Here is a 25,434-nt window from a genome sequence, read left to right as displayed (position 1 = left end):
ACAACAAGTGCTGGCGAGGATGTGGGGAAAAGGGTACTCTTGTACATTGCTGGTGGGACTGCAAATTGGTGTGGCCAATTTGGAAAGCAGTATGGAGATTCCTGGGAAAGCTGGGAATAGAACCACAATTTGGCCCAGCTATTGCCCTTCTCGGACTATTCCCTGAAGACCTTAAAAGAGTGTACTACAGAGATACTGCCACATCAATGTTCATAGCAGCACAATTCACAATTGCTAGACTGTGGAACCAACCCAGATGCCCTTCAATAGATGAATGGATAAAAAAAAATGTGGCATTTATACACCATGGAGTATTACGCAGCACTAAAAAATGACAAAATCATGGAATTTGCAGGGAAATGGATGGTACTAGAGCAGATTATGCTAAGTGAAGCTAGCCAATCCTTAAAAAAAAAAAAGCCAAATGTCTTCTTTGATATAATGAGAGCAACTAAGAACAGAGCAGGGAGGAAGAGCAGGAGGATAAGATTAACATTAAACAGAGACATGAGGTGGGAAGGAAAGGGAGAGAAAAGGGAAATTGCATGGAAATGGAAGGAGACCCTCATTGTTATACAAAATTATATATAAGAGGTTTTGAGGGGAATTGGAAAATAAACAAGGAGAGAAATGAATTACAGTAGATGGGGTAGAGAGAGAAGATGGGAGGGGAGGGAAGGGGGGATAGTTGAGGATAGGAAAGGTAGCAGAATACAACAGTCACTAATATGGCATTATGTAAAAATGTGGATGTGTAACCGATGTGATTCTGCAATCTGTATTTGGGGTAAAAATGGGAGTTCATAACCGACTTGAATCTAATGTATGAAATATGATATGTCAAGAGCTCTGTAATGTTTTGAACAACCAATAATAAAAAAATAAAGAAAGAAAAAAGAAAAAAAAGAAAAAGAAAAAGGAATGAACAATGAGATGACAGACCTATTTTAAATAGAGAAGAGGGTCTTGGCTCAATGTTGCCTGGCAGGTGTGAGGCACTGGGTTCAATTCTTAGCGCCACATATAAACAAACAAATAATTAGAATAAAGGTCCACTGACAACTAAAATCATATTTAAAAAAAAAAGAGAGAAGACAAAGTAGCAATAGCAATATTAACATGAAAAAAGGTGGTACTTATGGTTGAAAGCACTAAACATGGTACAGGGACAGTGTATAACAATCAAAGGAACAACTGACAAGGTCAGCATAATAATTTAAAATCACATGCACCAGGGCTAGGGTGGTAGCTCAGTGGTAGAGAGCTTGCCTAGCAAACATGAGGCGCTGGGTTCAATCCTCAACACTACATAAAAATAAAATAAAGGTATTGTATCTACAGACAACTTACATATATGTATATAAAAATCATATGCACCAAACAGCAGTTATAAGCATGAAGCAAAACAATTAAGAATACAAGCAGAACTCTATAAATTTTGGTAATTTGTTTTATTTGAAAGTGTATGTGTGTGTATATAATGTATGTATACCCTATGTTGTTTGGAATTAGGTAGATAAAAACTGCATAACAAACTCAATCAAACTTTGCATTCTAAGACAAAATTTTCTTTTCTTATATGTGTAACAGACATGAAAATCAGGCATGCACTCAATCATACAATAAATAAAATCAACTAGATTTTATAACTGGGTAAAATCAGAAAAACAAAACATTATCCAAAAGTTTTTACTTGAAAATTAAATATACTTAAAAGTGACTCTTGGATTACAAAAAAGGAAAAACAAAAATGTTATAATATCTGTAGAAAGATATCAATACAAAGATTACTTCCTACTGAAATAAGTTGAATCATAAACAAAATAATCAATCTTGAATATCTCATTATTAAAAAAATAACTACTTTAAAGAAAGATGTAAAAAGTAACAATGACAACTATTACAAAAGCAAAAGATTATTTCCATTAACATGATGTTCAAGTTTGCTATGACCACTGTATATTTGATTTTGTTTTAGCATCTAGAAAACAAAGAAACAAAATGAAATAACTAATGTACAGTATAAAATAAAGGATGAAATTATCTCTTAGGAAAGAAATTTCAATGATGACAACAGCAACAGCAGCCATAGCAAAAAAGAAAAGGAGGAAAAAATCCTAGGTACTACCTAGGATTTATCAAGAAACACATAGGATCCACATGAAGAAAATAAATGAAAATAATACTATTTCATTTGATTTTAAGATTTAATAGCATAAAAATGAGAACTCTTAAAATTAATATTTAATTCCAATAAGAATTCTAGGTTTTTAAAAAGCCTGCGCAAAATTATCCTTAACATTTTTATGGAATAAAAAAAATACCAAACAAGTACCCAAAGAGTCCTGAAAAAGAATTAGTGCAGGAGTATATAACAGATATTAAACCTTCAGAGAATGGCACGATTTTTTTTTTCAAAGAATATATCACTGGAACTTAAATAAATCCCAATATGTAAGGTATTTTGAAGTAATATAAAGATATCATTATAACAAGAGTGGAAAAATGGTTTCTGCTTCACTCAAAGGGCTATCAAGCATGCAATAAAGTTGCACTTCTATTTTCATTTCTAGTACAGGAAAATATTTCAGAAGGATAATAAAAACCAGAAAAATCTTTGGAAGAAGATTTAAATGCTGAAAAGGATAACCTATGAGTTGAGGAGAATTATTTACCTCAACAACAAAAAAAGCAGACAAAAATGGCCATACAGAAAGTACAAGTTTTGATGTGGTAAAACAGATTAAGGAAAAACAAAACCCATAATGCCTATCAGGGGATAATAAAGAGAATTAACTTCCTATAATATACAAAGAACTCTTAGAAATATGCCAAAAAATAAATTACTTAACAAAGCTAATGGGCAAAGTTATAAGCAACTTATTAAAAAATTAGAAGTACCAATAAATAGTATATCTGAGCTCAAATTACTCAACACACAGAAAAAAATTAAAAGTAATGATTAATACCTTCTGCTGTTCATGATGTATATGGAAAGTATACTTTTTCTTACTGTTGGTAGGAATAGAAATTGTTACAATCTTTTTAAAAAGAAATTCTAGAAATATCTGTTAAAATTAAAACTACACAGGTTTCTTCACCCAGTAACCCTATTCCCTTAGACTATATTCATTTTATGAAATATCTAGGAGCCATTAAAAAATTTTGTTATATCTACATCAGGTAATTTGGGATGCAAGGCTACCATGTATCTCTCTTTTTCTCTCTCCATTTTTTTAAGTCCAGGGGCGCTCTCCCACTGAACTACATCCTCAGCCCTTTTTAGTTTATATTTTGAAACAGAGTCTTGCTAAATTGCCCAGGCTGGCTTCAAACTTGCAATTCTCCTGCCTCAGCTTCCCAAGTAGCTGGGTTTATAGATGAATATCACCATGCCCAGCTATCACTTATCTTTAAGTGGAATAAAGATAAAGTAGGGGAGTGTGGCAGGGTGAGGGAGAAGTGATGGGGAGGAATACTGGCTAAATTATACTGTTATACTGAAGTGCATGTACAAATACGTTAACATCAAATCACACCATTACGTACAACTATAATGCAGCAATAAAAAAGGTGGAGGAAAAAACAATTTTTTAAAGTAAGGTTTTTAGATTTAAAAGATTTTAAAAAGCAATCCACAAAAACTTAAAAATTAATGACAAAAACAGTCTAATGATAGTTTCTCACTGCCCACAAAATAAAAACCAAACCTTACCAGAACATTCAAGAGTCACTCATATCTTATTCCAAATTCCCTTATCACCTACCTCCCATTCATTTGTTCAACAAGTATTTACTGTGTGCTTACTACATGCCAGACACCATTCTAGCATTTATGACACATCAGTCAAAACATCTGGCTATTTTAATAGAATAGCCAAAAATACCTGCCTTGCGTTTGTGGAGTTTATATTCTAACTGGGGGAATAGAAAGAAAGATAGAAAACAAACATAATAAAAAGTTAATTATAAAGCATAAAAAAATTTTATGGAAAACAGAAATGGATTGGAGGTGGAGATTCCAATTTTTAAACAGCTCTCACTGAGGTGACACTCCAGGATTGAAGTTTGACATTCGGGTGTCAACCAAGGGGTTTTCTAAGACTCACTCATATCTTATTTCTAAGGAAAATGCCCCCTCCTACCCTCCACCCTCTGCAAAGACTTGAGAGTAGAAGAGTTCCAACATGTTCCAAGAATAGCAAGGAGGCCAGTAAGGGAGGGGAGGAGAGAAAGTCAGAGAACCGGCAGGAAAGACCTAGACGTAAGCACACCAAATCTTGTAGGCCCAATCATAAGGGTCATCGCTTTTATTTCAAATGAAACGGGAATGTAACCAACACTGTATATCCTTCCAGGGACAGTCCTTACCAACGGGAATAGGGGTGAAATTCTCAAGCTCCCTTATCCCTGAGAAAGACAACTCTGAGGTTTTCAACCACACTGTTTTTCAAAGGCCCCTATAGTACTAAACCAAAGTTACTATCTATGGAGCGCACTTGATGATTCCACTTGCTCACAACCCTGCCAGCTTTTCCTGGGATTATTTCCTAAAATACATCCACATAAATCTTAGTCTCAGGGTCTGTTTCCAGGGAATCCAACCTAAGACAATAAGCTACCGGAGTTTCACATAATATTGGCATAATTTATTCAAAAAATTGCTGGTAAGAAGGCTGAACTACTAATTGTTCTTAAAATATATTTCATACTCTCATGCTTCTGCAGATGCTGGGCTTTTGTTGTTGTTGTTGTTAAGAAATAAAAAGGACTTAGTTCCTCTCTCCCCATCAGAAAAGCCTTCCTCATTTCTTAAAACGTGAACTCAAATGATGATTTTTTTTCCTACAAGCCATCCTTTCCCAGTTTTTTATGACAACATGTTTCCAGAACAGTGACTACTAGATAATCATTTAAAGATCAATTATCTACTTTTAATTTTTATCTAGACTCAGATCAAAAAAAGATATCTTATTTTTATAATTACTTCCCAAAGTCTATAACAGTGTCTTGCACAGTCCAAGACAAATTACTGAATAACTCCTGTTGTCAACATCATAATAACCTAATTTTAATTTAAACAGTATGTGGCAGAGATGAGTTAATTTTAACAAGATTTGAGTTATTTTTATATAGAGACTACATTCCAAACTATTTTTATATTTTGTCTGTAAAGAAGGAGTGCAGAGAACTTTTGACTTTTTTTAAAAAAATACATACATTATAAATTGTCTTATAACACTTACTTGGGGGAAAGCACCGGAGGACTGACAAAAGACCGAAGCGCATCTTTCACCATATCTTGCATGAGATGAGTTCCAAAGACCTTTTTATTATCCACAAGGAATGTGGTCTTAAAATAAATTTTATATGTATTAGTAATGCTGCCAAACAAGTTGACATTACTGAGACATGAGAATCTTACCTTTAAATGCTACAAAATACAAGCAATTAAAATATAAAAATTGGTGGAAAACTTTTATAAATCACTGAATCCACAGTGAATATTGTTTGTTCTTATGTAAGATGTATTCTGAATTTTAAAAATATATGTAGAAATAAACATACCCCTATACAAAAAGTAATCAATGACTTGACAGTACTAAGGATATGTCAAATGAACCCATACATGAGGGATCCATAAGTTACAAAATATTTAATGGCTAAAAATATTAAGTTATTTGATCACTTTTTTGAGGCACTGGTGATCAAACCCAGGGCCATACACATGCTAAAAATGCTAATACACACAAACTTTATAAAAATAAAAAAACATATATTTATAAGTTTGTGTTTAATTTCCTTCTTTTAATAATCTCAGTGTTTTAATGTTTAATATACCAGAACTTCTTTAATTTCCTAATACTCATTTTATTTTTAATTTACATAAATTAAAGTTCATACTTTGTACAGTTCTAGAATTCACAAATGCATAGTTGTTTAGTTTTACAATCAAGGTACAGAACAATTACATCATATCCCAAATATTCCCTCATGTGATCCCTTTGAAATCAAGACCTCATCCCATCCCAAATCCCTAGTAACCACTGATCTATTCTCCAACTCCATTGTTTCATCATTTCTAAAATGTCAGTATGATTAAATCAGGATGTCTTTGAAACTGGCTTCTTTGATGCCAATGAGGTTCATCTGCATTAGTGAGTGTAACAATACTTTATTCCTTTGTATTTCTGAGCAGTATTCCACTATGTGTATTTACCACAGTATCTTTATCCATTGCCCAGCTTAAGAACATTTGCGTTGTCTCTGTTATTGATGGTCAAAAACAAAATAGCTCTAAACAGCGGTTTTTGGGAGAATGTCAGATTTCACTTCTCTTAGGGAATCAACTAGAACTTTGCATGCTTAATTTTATAAGAATCTGATGAACTGTTTTCCAAGTAGCTAAACCACTTCACATTTCCATCACCAATGTACCCTTGCCAGCACTTGTTATGGTCGAATTTTTTTTTTTATATTAAGATAATGTAAAAGGTGGGTAGTATTTCACTGTGATTTAATTTGTATTTCCCTAACACTAATCATGTTGAATATCTTTTCATACTGAATTTCAAATTTTTCACTCATTTTTAGAATTAGGTTGTCTTTTTTCTTATGCTAAGCTTATTAAGAGTTCTTTTATGTGTTCTAGAGACAATCCTTTGTCAGACATGATTTTCTACTACTCTGTATCATCTCATTTTTCATTTTCATTTTTTAACAGTGTCTTGTATAGAATAAAAGTTTTTAATTCTTCATCAATTATGCTTCTGATATCATATCTCAGAACTGTTGTTCTCCCCACACAAAGATTTTCTCCTATCCTTCCTCTATATCTATCTATCTATCAATCAGAGTACTAGAGTACTAGGTATTAAACCCAGGGGTGCTACACCACAAAGCTATATCTCCACCCTCTTTTACTTTTTTTAAATTTTGAGACAAGATCTTGATAAATTGCTTAGGGCTTCAATACACAGCTAAGACTGTCCTTGCTATTCTCCTGCCTCGGCCTCCTAGGTTGCTCACCACCCCTTGCAACACTGTGAGACAGGGTCTTGCTAAGTTGCTGAGGCCTGCCTCAAACTGAATCTCCTCCAGCCTTAGCCTCCAAGATGCTGGGATTACAGGTATGCTGGGTTGATGCATGTGTGAGATTACAAAATGGGATTACAAGATGCTATGATGCTTGACTCTATCCTTTCTTTTAAAAATTTTATAGCTTTGGATTTTATATTTAGGTTTTTGATGTATTTTATGTTATTTTTTATGACTGTCCAAAGTGTTCTTTTTCCATTTTTGTTGAAAAGGCCATAACTTCTGGACTGAATTACCATTGTACCTTTGTCAAAAATTAATTAATCATATTACTGATCAATTACTTGACTACAGTAGTCAATCAATAAAGGATTATGTACTATGAAACTATATAATAAAGGAGCAATTTCTTAAAAAGAGGACTTTTTAAAAAGAGAACTTTCCCCTAGCTTCCACACAAAAAAGTTATTTCTATCATTTTGTCAATATTACATTTCTAGTCACATAGAGTAAGTTCTCCCATTTTCTTTTGTTTTTTTTTCCTTTCGAATTTTTCTTTTTGTTGTTCTAGTTCTTTGCCTTTCCATATAAATTTTAGAATCATATTCTTGAAAGCTACAAACATTTGTGCTGTAATTTTGACTGAAACTGCTCCGAGTTTATAGATCAATTTGGGGATCACACTAAAATATCAGTCTTGCGCTGGGGATGTAGGTTGATGCATGTGTGAGGCCCTGGGTTCGATCCCCAGTACCTTACACACACATACACACAGTTGTTATATTCCATAAACACATTTATTTCTCCATTTTTTTTTAAGTTCTTGGGTTTCTTTGAACAGTGTGCTATAATTTCTCAGCATGCAGGAACAGGATTTTATATATATATTTGACCTCATAGAATATGATTTCATTAAACTCAGTCATCAGTTCTAGAAAATTCTTTATAGATTCTTTGGCATTAAACATAGAAAAATCCTGTTGTGTAGATAGACACTATGATTTCTTCCTTTCTAATCTGTGTGCCTTTTTTTCCCCTTGTCTTATTACATTGGCTCAGGAGGAAAACAATAGTCTTATACATTAAGTAAAATGTTAGATGTAGGTTTTTTGTATATGCTCTTTATCAAGTTCTCTTCTATTCCTAGTTTTGCTCAGTTTTTAATAATAAATGTATGCTGAATCCTGTCAAATGCTTTTAAGACTAGATTGTATGGTGAATTACACTGACTTTCAAACACTGAATCAGCCTTGCATTTCTGGTATAAAACTCCATTTGGTCATGATCTAATTATCTCTTTTTATGTACTTCTGGATGAATTTGCTAATATTTTGTTGAAAAAATTTTTTTTTTTGTGTTCACACACACAAAAATTGGTCTATAGCTTTTTTGTTTGAAATGTTTGGTTTTAGTGCTAAGTTAATGCTGGCCTCATGTATTGATTGTTCTTATCTCTTCTATTTTCTGTAAGGGACTATATAAAATTGGCCTGGGTTTTCACTGGTGGATGTTTTTTTTATCTGTGAATTCAATCTGTTCAATAGATAAAGGATTATTCAAAATTATCTATATCTTCTTGAATGAGTTTTGGTAGTATCTCTGAAGAGAGACATTTTATCTAAGTTTTGGAATTATGGACTAAGAGTTATGTATAATATTCCCATATTATTCTTTTAATGTGCAAAGTGTCTACAGTGATATCACCTCTCATTCCTGATGTTAATCATTTTGTGTCTTTTCTCTTTTCCTTATTATTCTATCTAGTTAAAGGTTCATCAACCTCATTGATATTTTTTCAAAGAATCTGCTTTTGATTGCATTGGTTTTCTCAACTGTTTTTGTATTTCAGATTTTACTGATTCTTGTTTTTACCTTTGTTACTTTCTTCCTTCCACTTGCTGTAATTTGTTCCCTTTCTAGTTTCTTAAAGTGAAAACTTAAATTACTAACACCAGATCTCTTTTTTCTTAACATTTAATGCTACAAATTTCTAATGAAAATTGCTTAACTTGTATCCTGCAGATTTTGAGGCTATATTTTTATTTTTTAGTTCAAAATATTTTAATTTCTCTTACAACTTTGTCTTTGACCTATGAGTTATTTACAAGTGTGTTGCTTAATTTCTAAATATTTGGAGATCTTTCTAGATATTTCCTCTTATTCATTACTACTTTAGTACTTCTAAAATGGTCAGAAAGTTGTTTTTGTATGATTTCCACATATAAAATTTTAAAATTATTTAAGGGTTGTTTTATGCCCAGCATGTGATTTTTGATTAGTATCTAATACTCTAAGTCAATAACTCTATTAAAAAATATAATGCTAACTGTGGAATATCCTTTTAAAGCATCTTCCTTTGGTTTATCAGTCAATAAAACAATCAATACATATAATTTAATGTTTAATAGTTATTTTGAAACTAAATGAAACTTACTTGTAACAAAGATCTTGAAAGAACACAAGGTGATTGTTCACTAAATTCACAGAAAAAGTCCTAGTAGAGAAAAAGCAAAGTTATTAACAGATTAAGGAAAAGAAGAAAATGAGGTCCAAAAAGCACAATTTTTTAAAATGACCAACTACTACAGTTAAAACATGGGAAGTAGCCAAAGGCCATTTCTATACAAATTGCCTAATTATATCAAAGGGACAATGGATAATTTTAGAGACTAAAATATTTTTTAGAGAATTGACTAATAATAGAATCATGTGGACACCAATATTAAATTTCTACACCATGAAAATAATATAAATAACAACTTAGAAAGTAATGGTAGAACTTTAGTTCCTGCTTCAACTGGATTCTTATTACTCTTTCTGACTTGGAGGAATGATCAAAAGACATGGGTTTATATACAGAGAAAAAAATACGAGAAAATACACCGTAATATTAACAACTATAGATTATGGGATGGGGATGGTAATTATTTTCATATTGCTCTGCATCTTCCAGATTTTATAGTTAAAATGTACATATCTTAAGTCTTAATTTGGGAATTGTTAGATATAGGTATTTGGACTTGGGAAAACTTGTGGCACTACTGCAGGGTAACAGTGAAATAAAAGAATGGACTTTTCTGAGTTTCCTCCTCTTTGGTCACATAATAGTCTGACCTGTACGCTGAAAGTTTAATTCTAGACAACCCTCTTTTCTCAATTTATAACATTTTGTTCCTCAGAATCTTATCATTGCTGATTCTGTGATTACTACATATATTGTAAAAACTCAAAAACTATCTCTCTACCACATAACTTTAATCTCTATCCTCACTGTCAACATCAATGATCTCTATTAAAATATTCAAAAGCACCTTGAATTCTATTTAACTAAGACTCTTTCTTCTTGTCCTAAAAAGTCCCCAATTTCAATGAATGGCAAAAGAATGCACCTAAACTTATAAGTAAGAAGCCTAAAGATCTTCCTGAGAGCTTTCTCGTGTCCCATATTTTAATTTTCCACCAATATTCTATCAATTTCAGCTGACACATGGCTCCCTTAACCTCACACTATCTGCCTACCATCCTTACATTAGCACTACCATCTTTAAATTAGCAGTTTCTTAGACTATAGTAATGGTTTCTTAATTTATTTTCCCATGTTTACACTAGTTGCCTTTTAATCTCGTCTTTATGATACAGCCACTGCATCACCACAAATTAATTCAATTATACTACTACTAGCCAACCTATAATGATCCTATATAAATCTCTAATAGATCTGCTCCATGATAAAAACCAAAATCTTGAAGGTGGCTTAAATATCCATGCTTGGCCTGCTTACCTCTCCAACCTCACCAAATCCCCAACTCCTCCATCAATTATACTCCAGGCTACCAGCTTTCTTTCAGTTTTCTGATTGTACCATCCTGAGGGGAGAAACATTCAGCTTCCTTCACCAGGAACTGTCCTTCACCCTCACCATCCTAACATATATATAACTTCCAAATATTAGTTTTACCTTTACTTCCTTGATCATCTAGATCAGTTCCTTCATTACACATGTTCATTTCTTTCAGACCTCTATCTGGTTTGTAATTCTATAATTACAAACAAAATCATACAAAACGTACACAAATTTGTATGATTATCTGACTGAATTCTCTCTTACTCTAGGCTGTAAGCTTTATGACAACTTAGATGATATGTTTTTGCTCTTCAAGGTATACAAGCTCTAGCACAAAGAAAATATCCAAAGATATCTGGTGAACTAATGAATGTCTTATGCTTGTTTTCATAGTTTTATCAGTATGCCATTTATGCATTTCTCTTCGTTCTCTTTCATTCCTGTGCTAGGGAGTGAACCTGGGCCTTACACATGCTAAGTGCATGCTACCACGGAGCTATGCCTCTGGCCTCCATTTCTAAATTTCTTACAGCTAGCACATATCCCGAACAGAACACAATCCATACAGTCTATTACTTACTACATTTAAATAAGGCACTCTTCCTAATTATTCCATAGCTTCCAAAAGTTTCATATTCTGGGTTCCTAATATTTGGGTTTCTCTTCACTAATTTCTCTACCCTCCTTCCTGCCAATGTATTTTTCTATATTTATGCAAAATATCAAAAACACTGAAATACAGAAAAATGCAAAGAATAAACTATCTTCCAATATTCAAAATAGTCAGTGTTAACATTTTGGTATTTGATATTATCTTTTTTTTCTTTTTTTGGTACTGGGGATTGAATCCAGGGGCACTTAACCACTGAGCCACATCCTCAGTCCTTTTTTATAGTTTATATTGGAACAAGGTCTCACTAACTTGCTTAGGACCTTGCTAAGTTGCTGAGGCTGGGTCTGAACTCACAATCCTCTTGCCTTGGCTTCCCGAGCCACTTGGATTACAGATGCACGTTAATGCACAGGACTCTAATGTTTTTTAAACTGAATTTGTCTCCATCTCTGAAAATATTCTTTTTGCCTGAGAGAACCTATAACTGGATATATATCCTTAAGCAGAACGTTCATAAATATAAACATTTTTCCAAGTAAATATTTAAAAAAAAAATTTTAAGGGTTGTATGGCATATATTCTACACATATCATAGAATGGGTTAGATCATAATTGGGCATTGGGTTTCTGGTTTTTCAAATTACAATAATTTAACAAATACATTTTTAATGCATCTTTGCACCTATCTCAAATCATTTTATACTAAATTTCTAGATAGAAAGTTGCTGGGTCAGAGAATCCACAGTTTAAGATCTTGGAGATATAGGAGTGTAGGAAAATAACTATTTCCCTTTCTCAACATTAAATATTATAATTTATGTGTATGGTATTGGGAATTGAACTCAGGGGTGCTCTACCACTAAGCTACATACCCAGACATATTTTATTTTGAGACATGGTCTAAGTTGCCCAGGTAGCCCTTGAAATCGTTTTGCCTCAGTCTACCGAGAATCTGGAATTATAGGTGTGTACCATCATATCCAGTCACTTTCCAATCTAGTTTATCTTATTTATACATAAGCACTCTTTATAATTTGGCATTTTATTCTAATAGTAATAGCAACAGGTTTCTGAGACAGATCTAGACTACTTGGTCCCTTTATCCTCTCTTAACTTTTCCTGTCCTCTTGGTCTCTGCCACACTTTGCCTCCTACCACCCATATTTCTCTGTCTCAAATCTTCCTGGGATACATGGTCTCACTTACTACACTCTCTTCAACATCCAGTACTAGCAGTCCGGTTCTGACTCTCTAGCTTCCATCTATTATGGTATGCCTTTATGCTACCATCCCCCTGACAAAGCGATCCATAATTTTTCTGCCAGATATCTAGGACCAACGAGAGCCTGTCTGGGTTCAAGAAAATATTAAGAGCTACTCTGATGTGCCTCTGGTGTTAAAGAGTCAGAGTAAAAAGGAGAATGGAAGGTATAATGCTGGGTAGAAGATGAATCAATAATCACTGAATTTTAGTGTATGTGAGTAACGGTAAGAACTATGGGAAAACCACTAATACTATAACAATTGTGGATATTAGAGATGCAAGTATAAAGAAAATGAAATATTTGGTTTATCTATAATTGTATCTATTGTAGTTTATGTAGATTGCTTGCTATGTCCACTAAATTTCATGTACTACAAAGATAAAATATAAATGTGTAAAAATAATTATTGCAGGTTTTATTTGATCTTTCTAAACTAACCAGCCAAGTATCTGGCTCAAGGTTCTCATTATCATTCACCTGAATTACTGCTATTAGCCTACTAAGACAAAGGGGAACTTTGACTTGTATCATTTCAATGTTGAAGAACATACAATTGAAAGACAACATCATCTGGGTTTTGTAATTTTTGCTTCACCTTACCCATATGTATTCAACTTCTCAACTCATAACTCAACATGAAGCCATTCAGAATGCCTTTTTTCCTGATATGATAACCTGTGACTATGTTGCTCAAACTCCCAGAAAAGTCCTTTCTTCTACTTTTTCATTATCAAATCCTATTCATTTCTCAAGACTCAGATAAAATTCCAACTCTTAAATTATATTTCCATAGTCCAACTTACACTGATATTTTCCCCCTTTAAAAATTCTACTATACATATTCAGATGACATAGGTGTATGTGTACTAGGTTCATCTCCCTAATTGAAGGGGGAAAGGTAGAAAAACAGAACCTGGGGCTGGGGTTGTAGCTCAGTGCTTGCCTAACACACATGAGTTACTAAGTTGGATCATCAGCACCTCATAAAAATAAATAAAATAAAGGTATTGTGTCCATCTACAACTAAAAATATTTAAACTCCCAAATGTCACTTCAGACTTCCTTTGTAAACCTTAGAGAAACTCCAATTATTATGTTCTTTTCGTATTAATCTAGTTTTGAATTATTTCTGATCCACTAACTATAAATGAAATTCCAAATCTAGACATTTTCATTACCTATGAAAACTTGTATATACACCTATGAAAACTTGTATATACAATAATAATCACTATCAAGGATACAGCCAAAACAACAGTAACTGAATGTGATTTAAAACAATTAAAAGTTTCGTTCTAGGCTGAGCCAGAAAAGTACCAGATCAAGAAGCAGTCACTGAAAACAAAGGGACTTACAAAACCAAAGGACTAGAAACAGCTATGATAGCAGATCAGATTCAGGAAGGTGATCAGGAGCCAAAAGGCCAAAACTGGAGAAAAAAGTGTGTACAGTAGACAATAGATGAAGGAATGGGTCATAGACAAAAAAAAAAAAAAAAAAAAAAATAGAGCCAAGGTTATTTATATGGAAAGGCAAGAGATTAGTCAAAAAGAGGTTCTCTAATTCATTTAAAGCTGAGAATCTGCTATGTCCAAGCAAAATAGATTTAAGACACCAGTTCCAATAAAATCTTGATGGAAAAAGACTCTATACTAACAGATTAGGATAAAGAATCATAAACATGGAAATACTTAATTGGCAATGGGTTCGGAAAGATTTTAACAACTCTGTTTATCTTTGCTTTGTTCTGCAATACTTGTTAATGAATAAAACAAATAAATCTTTTCCCTTTAATGTTCTATGATGAATATATATTAAACAGAACAACAAAAACAGAATAGTAGAGTAAAAACATTTCCCTCATCTACTGCTTAGCCTTCATATGCACAGTCAAAAGTACTTAGTGATGTGGGTCAGACAGAAAATATGTTAGATGTCTATGCAAAGGCTGCTATTAACCATTCCCTATTTCTCAACCAGCTCAAAATGTCTATTTAGGAATCTACACAATCATGTTCTTTAATAAGAAATCCTGAAGCTTGTATAAAACACCCAAAAGATCACTGACAATGCCTCAGCTACTTACTGTATTTAGAACCAATGTGAATTCCCTGAACTGCCTGAAAGAGACCATGGTCTTCTCTGAGGGTTTGGTGAAAATGACTGGCACAATGACAGCCTACTTAGCCTTCAATATTAGCCTACCAAAACCCAAGTCAGTCCTATTGCTTATTTCATTAAAAAAAAAAAAAAAAAAAAAGAAAGAAAGAAGAGAAAAAAGCCATTTGTTTACCAAGAACAGAACAGTACTAGTAATACAACATACATTAAGAACATGTTATCTTCGGGGGTATAAAATAGGTTGTTTACACTGCAAAATGTTATAATTGATCTGTTAGACACAATAGATAACAATTAGGATCAGAAAAGTAGATGCAGCAGAAAGAACAGCTCTACTCTAATTCCAAATACGCTGCTATCATCATCTAATTTGGTTACAACTCTCCTGAATCAGTTTGCTTAGATGCAAAATGTCAGTTTATGTCTATGATTTCTTTTATTTTAAAATCCCATGATTCTCAGAATCAGGGAAAACTACTAAAAGTAAAGCAAGCACAAGAGAATTTTGTTTTGTTTTGTTTTACGTTTTGCTACAACAGAAGATAATGAAAGTATAAATACTGAAGTTTCGCTAAGGAATGAAGACTTTTGTTAGGCTTTATTGACAAAAAAAATAATGCATGAGACAATGAAGGTTTTACAAGAATGAATGGAAATAAGAGTAAAAATCTTTATTGAGCATCAACTGGATCCCAGAAACTGCTGCCTAGTACTGGGAATATAAACTAAATTCTTGTGATCTCAAGGAAAACAGGTACAGTGGCAACCTGTAACCAAAAAGGAAGGATTTACAGATGACATAGGGCTAGTAATTACGTACCTGAGCATGCAAAATAACAAACATCCAAAATGCCTGTCTATGCATAGTCACACAACACACCTTAGTATGCTTATGTCCCAAGTATCAGTATTCTCTGGTATATTTTCTACCTTTTTACAAATCTTAAATATGTCACTGTACCCTTACCAACTAAAAAGTTCCATCCCTGAATGTTTTAATGTTCTCAAATACACCCTGCTTTTCTATATCCTAACACAAAAAGGCTTAATCACAAAATATGGTAGCTTTAAAATGTCCATATTCTTTCAGCCAAAAACTTCATTTTTTAGGAATTTACCTTAAGGGGGAATGAAACACACTGTATAAAGATTTACCTACAAATATGTTTACCATTGTATTGTTTATAACAATGAAAACTACCTAAACGTAAAATTAATATGGACTGAAAAAATCTATAAGCATACAATGGAATAACACATCATTAAAATAATGTAAACGCATGTTTATTTGTTGATATGAAAAGGAAAGTGTCCATGATATAAAGATTAGTGATAAAAAAAACAGGTTATCTAACACCATAATCCTATTTTTATTATACAAAAATATATACACACACACACACATACACACACTTCTACAAGAAAGGTTTTGAATCCCATTCTTAAACTGTAGGTGAATTACCTACCCTCTAAACTTTAGCTTCTGAATCTCTACAATGGACAATATAAAATCCTCATGGAGATTAAATATTATGTATGTATATGATGTATGTATATGTATTCCCTCCCCACAACTTAATTATCTTATCAGGGAAAACAGGTAAGCACTATTATTTACCCTTGGACAATCAGACTCTAAAAAGTGATGTTATTAAACCAAAGTTATATTGCAGAATAGAGATTTGTACTTACCAGAATACAATGTAAATTTGTTAAATTCACAACCTCACAGACAGTTTTTATTCTATCTATTAATCTTGCAAAATAGTTGACCATTTCTTCCCTTTTAATTATTTTTGCATATCGAGGGAAGGTGGGTGGAAGTAGCCGCTGGTTAACAAGGGGCTCAAAACCCATCATAATCGGATGATCTAAAAAGAAGAAAAGAAAAAGAGTTTCAATGTTTCTCTGAATTTTAAACTGCAAATGCATAAATATAAAAAGGAAAATGCCTATTCTAAAGGTACCTCCAAATTCTAACCACAAAATCTTATAAATGGATTTTACAATTTATAATTAATTTAAACACAATTCCCCGCCCCCCCTTAAATGAGATAAACAGACTTAATACTTCAAAATTGTCCTTTCTACCTACATGGTAGTGGCTGTGGTGATGCAAGGGATTTCCATCAAAATGAACTCCAAGCCAAGAATGGGACTGTGTAGAAAGGTAAAATGGGAGCACAAAAACTTGTAGGCTTTACTTCCCTCAACTACTAAGCAACAGGATCAACTGAAATTTAGCTATGTAATAATCCAGAACAGAAGAGCAGCTATCTCAGGCCTCAAGAATCCTTGAATGCATTTTGTATAGAGGTATAATCACATAAGTCCAGGATGTTTTAAGAAAATATTATAAGAGACCTAAGGGCGAGTTCTTTTCTCCCATTCTCTGTTCACTGGTGATTTTGCTTCTCACACACAGTTCCAAATCATGTTTTTCTCAACATGAAATCTAAAATGAGGATGTAAGTCTCAGAAGTAAGAAAGGATTATGAATTTTGGAATCAAAGTTCTCCTGCTGGCTATAACCTAAGAATAAATACAATTTTAGATGTCAATGAAAAAGAACTAAAGCTGAACATGTACATTATTAAGAATTCAAAACAAATTATCGAACCTTTAGAAGATAGAAAGAAAGTATTTTCTCCACTGTAGTTATACGAATTTGATTTTAGAACAATGAATGGGAATCAGCCCAAAGCAGTGGTGTATACCTATAACTCCAGCTATTCAGGAGGCTGAGGCGGGAGGATCACAAGTTCCTGGTCATGTTGAGCAATTTAGCACAATCATGTTTCTGAATAAAATGTGAATAGTGGGGAGTAGCTCTGGGGTAGAGTGCCCTGGGTTCAATCCCTAGTAGCAGAAAACAAGGATGTTGGATTTGTTGGTTCGGGACTTGACAGCTCTGTGGCTCTTGGACAAGCCTAGCAAGGTTCGATAATTTGTCTATGAATAAACTGACAGATTAACAGGAGGGGAACATTTTGTTATGTACTTAGGCACAGAAGCCTCACAAAATTATGAGGTTCAAGGAGAGCCAGATGGTTGAAGTTTATATAGCATCCTGAGCTACAGAAAGGAACAGGGGAATGGGGTTTCTGGGAGGATGGTGGAGGACACAAGGTATGGGGACATCTATGGTAAATAAAGGTAGTCTTAGTATACAGATAAATAAATCTTTCTCAGGTAGTAAAGGTGGCCTAGCAACCCTCAAAAGTATAGGTGCCTGTGGCAGGCACAGTGGCACATGTCTGTCATTTCAGTGTCTCAAGAGACTGAGGCAGGAGGACTGCAAGCTCCAGGCCAGCCTCAGCAAATTAAAAAAGAATGGCGATGTAGCTCAGTGGTAAAGCACCCCTGGGTTCAATCCCTAGTACCCCCCCCAAAAAAGAATTCAAAAGAAAGTGACAACCAAATTATCATAATACCCCTAAGGCACATATCATTAACTGTTTCTCAGGATCATACAAAGATGTTCCCCCAGGGTTCTTGGCCTTCTTCCTATTGTCCATTCTAAGTTGTTCCTGGTTTAAGTTACTTAGCTTTACATAAATTCCAATTTAACTGATGTTTCTAGGACTAAAATCCTAGGCCTACAATTTTCTTCTTAGGTCCAAATCTATGATTTCTAACTGCAAAAGGGAATTTCTACTTTGCTATCCCAAATCATCTCAAAAAGTACATGTCAAATTTCCATTTTGCTATCCCAAAGCATCTCAAAAAGCACATGCCCCTAACACTGCCTCTCTTCCTATATCTCCTTTCTCAGTATAAAAACCCATGATTCTTATAATCCTTAAGCTAGCAACCATGTCTCTTTTCACTACCTTATCTACTTTATCAGTGAATAACTTAAGGATTCTAAATCCTAATGTCTACCAAATCTATCCACCCTCCTCACTCCTAGTGCCACTACAATAGTCTACCTGAACTGACTGCTCCTATACTAAATTAATCCTATACACAACTCTAATTGTTCTATCTCCTAACTTCATTCTCCTAACACAAAACTTTTATTGACTACCTATTCTCCATAATATAGATTCTTTGGTAGGGCACTGGAAAGTGCTCTAAAATTTCCTAGTACTCTTATAGAAAAAGATTTTCCATTCTAATGGAAAATTGTGTATTGTCCGATTGACTATAAGAATCAATCAACTGTAGATAGCTGAGGTGGGGACAGCTTTTTTGCCATTTGAAATTTATTTCAACACTTCATTACTCCATATAAAATTGTGCTATTTAAAAAATTTTCATTTGCACTAGTTAGGGTATCTCATTGAATGAATTTAACAAAATTCTTATCATATGCTCATTTTTATATCTGTTCGAGTAGTTCTGATTTGACCTTATCGGAAAATCACCTTTAACACTCCCTATTCCCTAAGCACAGTAAGCTGTAAGTAAGCATACTGACGCACAAATATCATGTTCTCAATCTTTTCCACATTCTATTTTCTCTATATATAAAATGTATTCTTATTCTTAACCTGGAAGATTTGACACAGCAGGAATAACTTCTCCTCTTATAATACTTTGTTTACATACTACAACACTGTGGGGTTACACCTCGGCTATACCCCCAGACCTCTCTCAGCTCTCCTCAAAGCAGATATATCTGGCTGTGTCTCAAATACCTGGCTCATTAACAGGCACTGAATATGTGTCGGATAAAGGACAAGATATGAAGAATGGTAGGGTGGGGTTGCAGTTCAGTGGTAGAGCACTTGCCTAGCATGTATGAGGCACTGGGTTTAATCCTCAGCACCACAAATAAATAAATACATAAATAAAATAAAGGTATGTGTCCATCTACAATTAAAAATATTTTTGAAAAAGATATGCAGAATGTTCAAAATAAAATTAAAGATTGTACCCACCATAATGAAATAGTCTGCATTCCTGATTTATAAACCAGTGTTATAACACTTTAGAACTAAAGTAAATGACTATACAGTAAAAAGCTTCTTTACATACCACCATGAATAAATTTTGAGCTTTAATGATAAATGCACAAAATCAAGATACTTAAATAGTAAATCCCACTTATTCTTCCTCAAAGCATTCTAACACATATCTAAAATTATTTAAGAATATTCTTTTTTTCTCCCCCTTTTGCTGGGGATGGAATGCAGGTCTCCACATACACAGGAAGCAGTATACCACTAAGCTACATCCCTACCCCTCTTGTGTTCTTTCTTTTGTTGTACCAGGGATTTTATCACTGAGTACACCCCCAGTCCTTTTTACTTTGAGACATGATCTTTTGTTAAGTTGCTTAGGGCCTTACTGAGTTGCTAAGGCTGGCTTTGAACTTGCAATTCTCCTGCCTCAGCATACCAGGCCACTGGGATTAAGGCATGTGCCACCATGCCCTGCCCTTTTATTCTTGATACACATCTTTTCTCAAAGAATCATAAGATCATCTCAATAGATGCAGAAAAAGCATTTGACAAAATACAGTACTCTTTCACGTTTAAAACACTAGAAAAATTAGGGATAATAGGAACATATCTCAACATCATAAAGGCTATCTACACTAAGCCCCAGGCTAACATCATTTTAAATGGAGAAAAATTGAAAACATTCCCTCTAAAAAATGGAACAAGACAGGGATGCCCTCTTTCACCACTTCTATTTAACATAGTTCTTGAAGAAGCACTAGCCAGACCAAAAAGAAATTAAAGGGATACATATAGGAAAAAAAGAACTTATATGAGCACTATTTGCTGATGCTATGATTCTGTACCTAGAAAACCCAAAAGCTCCACCAGCTTCTAGAACTAGTAGATGAATTCAGCAAAGTAGTAGGTTATAAAATCAACACTCATAAATCAAAGGCATTTCTGTATATCTGTGACAAGTCCTCTGAGACGGAAATGAGAAAAACTACTCCATTTATAATAGCCTAAAAAATTAAATAAATAAATACTTGGGAATCAACTTAATGAAAGAGGTGAAAGATCTATACAATGAAAATAAAAGAACCCTAAAGCAAGAAATCAAAGAAGAACTTAGAAGATGGAAAGATCTACCTTGCTCTTGGATAGGCAAAATTAATATTATCAAAATGACCACACTACCAAAAGCACTATACAGAGTTAATGCAATTCTGATCAATGGCATTCCTCATAGAAATAGAAAAAGCAAACATGAAATTCATCTGGAAAAATAAGAGACCCACAATAGCTAAAGTAATCCTTAGCAGGAAGAGTGAAGTAGGTGGAATCACTATATGAGACCTTAAACTATACTACAGAGCAATAGTAACAAAAACAGCATGGTATTGGCACCAAAACAGACTGGTAGACCAATGGTACAGAATAGAGGACACAGAGACTAACCCACAAAATTTACAATTAACTTATATTAGACAAAGGCACCAAAAACATGCATTGAAGAAAAGATAGCATCTGCAACAAATGGTCTTAGGAAAACTGGAAATCCATATGTAACAAAATGAAATTACACCCTATCTCTCACCATGCACAAAACTCAACTCAAAATGGATCAAGGACCTAGGAATTAAACCAGAGACTCTCCCTCTAATAGAAAAAAAAAAAAAAGTAGGCCCTAATCTTCATCATGTGGGATTAGGCTCAAACTTCCTTAATAAGACACCTATAGTACAAGAATTAAAACCAAGAATCAATAAATGGGATGGACTCAAACTAAAAAGTTTCTTCTCAGCAAAAGAAACAATCTGAGAGGTGAATAGAGAGCCTACATCTTGGGAGCAAATTTTTACCCCTTACACATCAGATAGAGCACTAACCTCTAAGATATATAAAAAACTCAAAAAACTAAACACCAAAAACAAAACAAAACAACAACAAAAAAAACAAATAACCCAATCAATAAATGGACGAAGGACATGAACAGACACTTCTCAGAAGAGGATATTCAATCAATCAACAAATATATGAAAAAATGTTTATCATCTCTAGCAATTAGAGAAATGCAAATCATAACTAGTCTAAGATACCATCTCACTCTAGTCAGAATGGCAGCTATTATGAAGACAAACAACAATAAGTGTTGGTGAGGATGTGGGGAAAAAGGCACACTCAGACATTGCTGGTGGGACTGCAAATTGGTACAGCCAATATGGAAAGCAGTATGGAGATTCCTTGGAAAACTTGGAATAGAACCACCATTTGACCCAGCTATCTGTCTCCTCGGTCTATATCCAAAGGATTTAAAAACAGCATACTACAGGGACATAGCCACATCAATGTTCATAGCAGCACAATTCACAATAGATATCCAAAGGATTTAAAAACAGCATACTACAGGGACATAGCCACATCAATGTTCATAGCAGCACAATTCACAATAGATAAACTGTGGGAACAACCTAGATGCCCTTCAGTAGATCAATGGATTAAAAAAATGTGGCATATATACACAATGGAATTTTACTCAGCATTAAAAAAGAATAAAATTATGGCATTTGCAGGTAAATGGATGGCATTGGAGAAGATAATGCTAAGTAAAGTTAGACAATCCCCCCAAAAATAAATGCCGAATGTTTTCTCTGATATAAGGTGACTAACTCATAGTGGGGTAGGGAGAGGGAGCATGGGAGGAATAGACAAACTCTAGATAGGGCAGAGGGGTGGAAGGAGAAGGGTGGGGGCAGGGGGTTAGCAAGGATGGTGGAATGTGATGGACATCATTATCCAAAGTACATGTATGGGGGTGCTGGGACTATGACTCAGCGGTGGAGTGCTCACCTAGCCTGTGTGAGGCACTGGGTTCAATCCTCAGCATCACATATAAATTAAAAAAAAATAAAATAAAATACATGTATGAAGACATGAATTGGTATGAACATACTTTATATACAGAGACATGAAAAACTGTGTTCTCTATGTGTAATAAGAATTATGATGCATTCCACTGACATATTTAAAAAATAAAAGCAATTAAAAAATACCCATCTTTTTCAGCCTTATACTACAAGTAGAAAATCAAATAGATATTAATACTCATGAAAACTGGATTACCATGGAAAGTAAATATTTAATGGAAAATAAATACAAAAATTTTCTGTTCTTTTTTTAAAAAAATTAAAAAGTACAATGTAAAACAATATTAATTCCGAACAAATGAGCTATCTTGCCACTGTACTCAGCATTCCTGACCTCTTCTCACTAGATGCCAGAAGGACCCCATTGCTGACTGTGAATGAACTATGTATTAAACCATTACCAAACGTCCCTCAGAAGCCCAGTGGAGACAAATATAGCACATATTTATAATTCAATTTGGTTACACCCAGGATGTATCAGGAACACATAACCTATCAAAAAAATAGAGTAAAAAATTCCTAGAAGTGAAGACAAAGGAAAGACTTAAAATTCCTAGAAGTGAAGACAAAGGAAAGACTTAAAGCATGAGAAGTCAGTTAAGGGAGACAATACTAGATAGGACAAAATATGAAAAGTATCTCTAACACCTGGAGGATAGAGAATTTGGTTCCTTTTCTTTGCTCCTCAGGTAAGTTTTTTAAGTACTAACTTCTCCAAATTTAGGAGGTAAAAGCAGAAGCATATAAAGACTAGGGACAAAGTCTTTATGCAGAAAGTTAGAAGTAAGTCCCTCTCCATTCCCTGCATAAACTTAAAATTTTTCCTGTATTTATCTAAACATTATACATACTAATAGTTAAAGCTGTTCTTAATAGCTATTGTTTAATCTCATGCAGACAGACTTTACAATCATACAAAACATCATTAAAGTACTTGTTGAGAAAAGAGATAAGAACTAAGATATAATTTTTAATCAAACAATTATTCATGATACAGACTACAGATGAGCATGAGAGGGGCTGAAAGCTAGAAACGAGTTTGCCCACGGTTTCAAGGAAATGAAAACCATGAAAAGTAAAAAGAAGTTTATCAAAACCAATCTCTTGCTAAAATAAATTGCTCTAACACTTTCCACTTTCACATGTCTGTAACACTACTTATCTCAGCCTATTAAAGTACCCTCAAGAGGCTCAGATGCCCCTTACAATATGAACTCAGAAAAAAACTAATCACTGTTACCTAATGCATGCTGCACTAAATTTTTTGAGTTGTATAGAGATCACACAAAATAACTTCTAGGCTTCATTCTGATTTTACAAGTCTGTAGGTATATAAATTACCTTGGTTTTCCTGTTGAAATACTTCCTATCTAAAATCCTAAAAACCATTCTTAATATAAGAATGCTATGTAAGATTACTTCCTACTCTGCATTAAAAGCATTTTAAAAACAAAATATGTAACTGCTATTTAAAACATTATGACACACTGGCTTAAGGTATCCCAGTTACTAAAACTCCTTAGGTCATTAACAGGAAAGTATTATACACAGCACAATGTCATTGGATAAGAGAGCTGCAGTATTGGTGTTGTTATCTTGTGCTTTGGTGTTGTTATCTTAAAAGTAAATTAGATATCAAAATCAAAGATATGAAAATGTATCCGTCTATAGAGAGATCATATAATTTTTTAAAAACACAACTTTCCAAAATTACATAGGGAATTTACAGTTTATTTATTAAAGTGTGATTCTGGATGTCCTGATCTGGTTATGTTAGTCTACACTTCTTGGTTATCTTTCCATTTATAAAAAGTTATAACATTATGCCCAGTGAAATAAGTCAGATACTAAGATGTAGAAAGCAAAGGAGAGAATGGAGAGCTACTATTTAAAGGATACATAGTTTGGGAGGATGACAAAGTTCTGTAGATAGATGGTGATGGCTGCACAACAATGTAGATGTATTGAGTACCACTGAACTGTACACTTAAAATGGTTACAAATGCTGGGCATGGTGGTGCACACCTGTAATCCCAGCTACTTGGGAGACTGAGGCACAGAAGATCACAAGTTCAAGGCCAGCCTGGGCAACTTTATCGAGACCCTGTATCAAAATAAAAAAAAAATAAAAAGGGCTAGGGATGTAGTTCAGTGGTAGAGTGCATCTTGCCTACCATGTGTGAGACATTGAGTTTGATCTCCAGTTCCAAAAAAAAAAAAAAAAAAAATTCAAAATAAAAATAAAAAAATGAATGGTAAAATGGTGAATTTTTAAAAACAATTTCAAAACCTACATTAAAGTTGTAAGTACAGTAATTATGTACTCAACTATGTTGAATATAATTCCTACAAAGATATACATAACCACAATATAATGACCAGAATTAAGAAACTAATACTGACCAATTACCATCACAGGCCTCATTCAGATATTACAAACTATTCCAATCATTCTTCAGATCCATGTCAGTATTATAAGTTCCATTTGTCTTTTACTCTCCTTCAGTATGGAACAGTTCAGTCTCTCCTTGATTTCTAAAATACTGACATCTCTGAAACTAACAGACCAGTAATTCTGTATACTGTCTTTCAATATAAAGCTGGCTTGTTTCTTCATGATTAGACATGTATTATGAATCTTAGAAATGTCACAGAAATGATGCAATATTCTCTTTGGCGTCTATTAGCAAATAATGGTTTGACTCATAACTGGTGATATATTCTTTGATTACCT

General features: G+C 33.7%; 1 protein-coding gene across 2 annotated transcripts in view; it reads right to left on the bottom strand.

The window, feature by feature from the left end:
* Nucleotides 1-25,434, bottom strand: part of Naa35 (N-alpha-acetyltransferase 35, NatC auxiliary subunit) — a 102,333-nt gene that overhangs the window by 22,822 nt on the left and 54,077 nt on the right. For both annotated transcript variants that reach the window (XM_076846136.1, XM_076846135.1), the window contains exons 12-14: nt 16,574-16,752; nt 9,473-9,532; nt 5,247-5,353 (exon numbers count right to left, since the gene is read on the bottom strand). In XM_076846136.1, the coding sequence (XP_076702251.1) occupies nt 5,247-5,353; nt 9,473-9,532; nt 16,574-16,752 (346 nt within the window). The remainder of the gene's footprint in view (nt 1-5,246; nt 5,354-9,472; nt 9,533-16,573; nt 16,753-25,434) is intronic.

This window comes from Callospermophilus lateralis, chromosome 2 (assembly GCF_048772815.1).
Source record: "Callospermophilus lateralis isolate mCalLat2 chromosome 2, mCalLat2.hap1, whole genome shotgun sequence".
In the NCBI taxonomy this organism is placed as follows: Eukaryota; Metazoa; Chordata; class Mammalia; order Rodentia; family Sciuridae; genus Callospermophilus; species Callospermophilus lateralis.
This window is presented reverse-complemented; position numbering and strand designations above follow the sequence as displayed.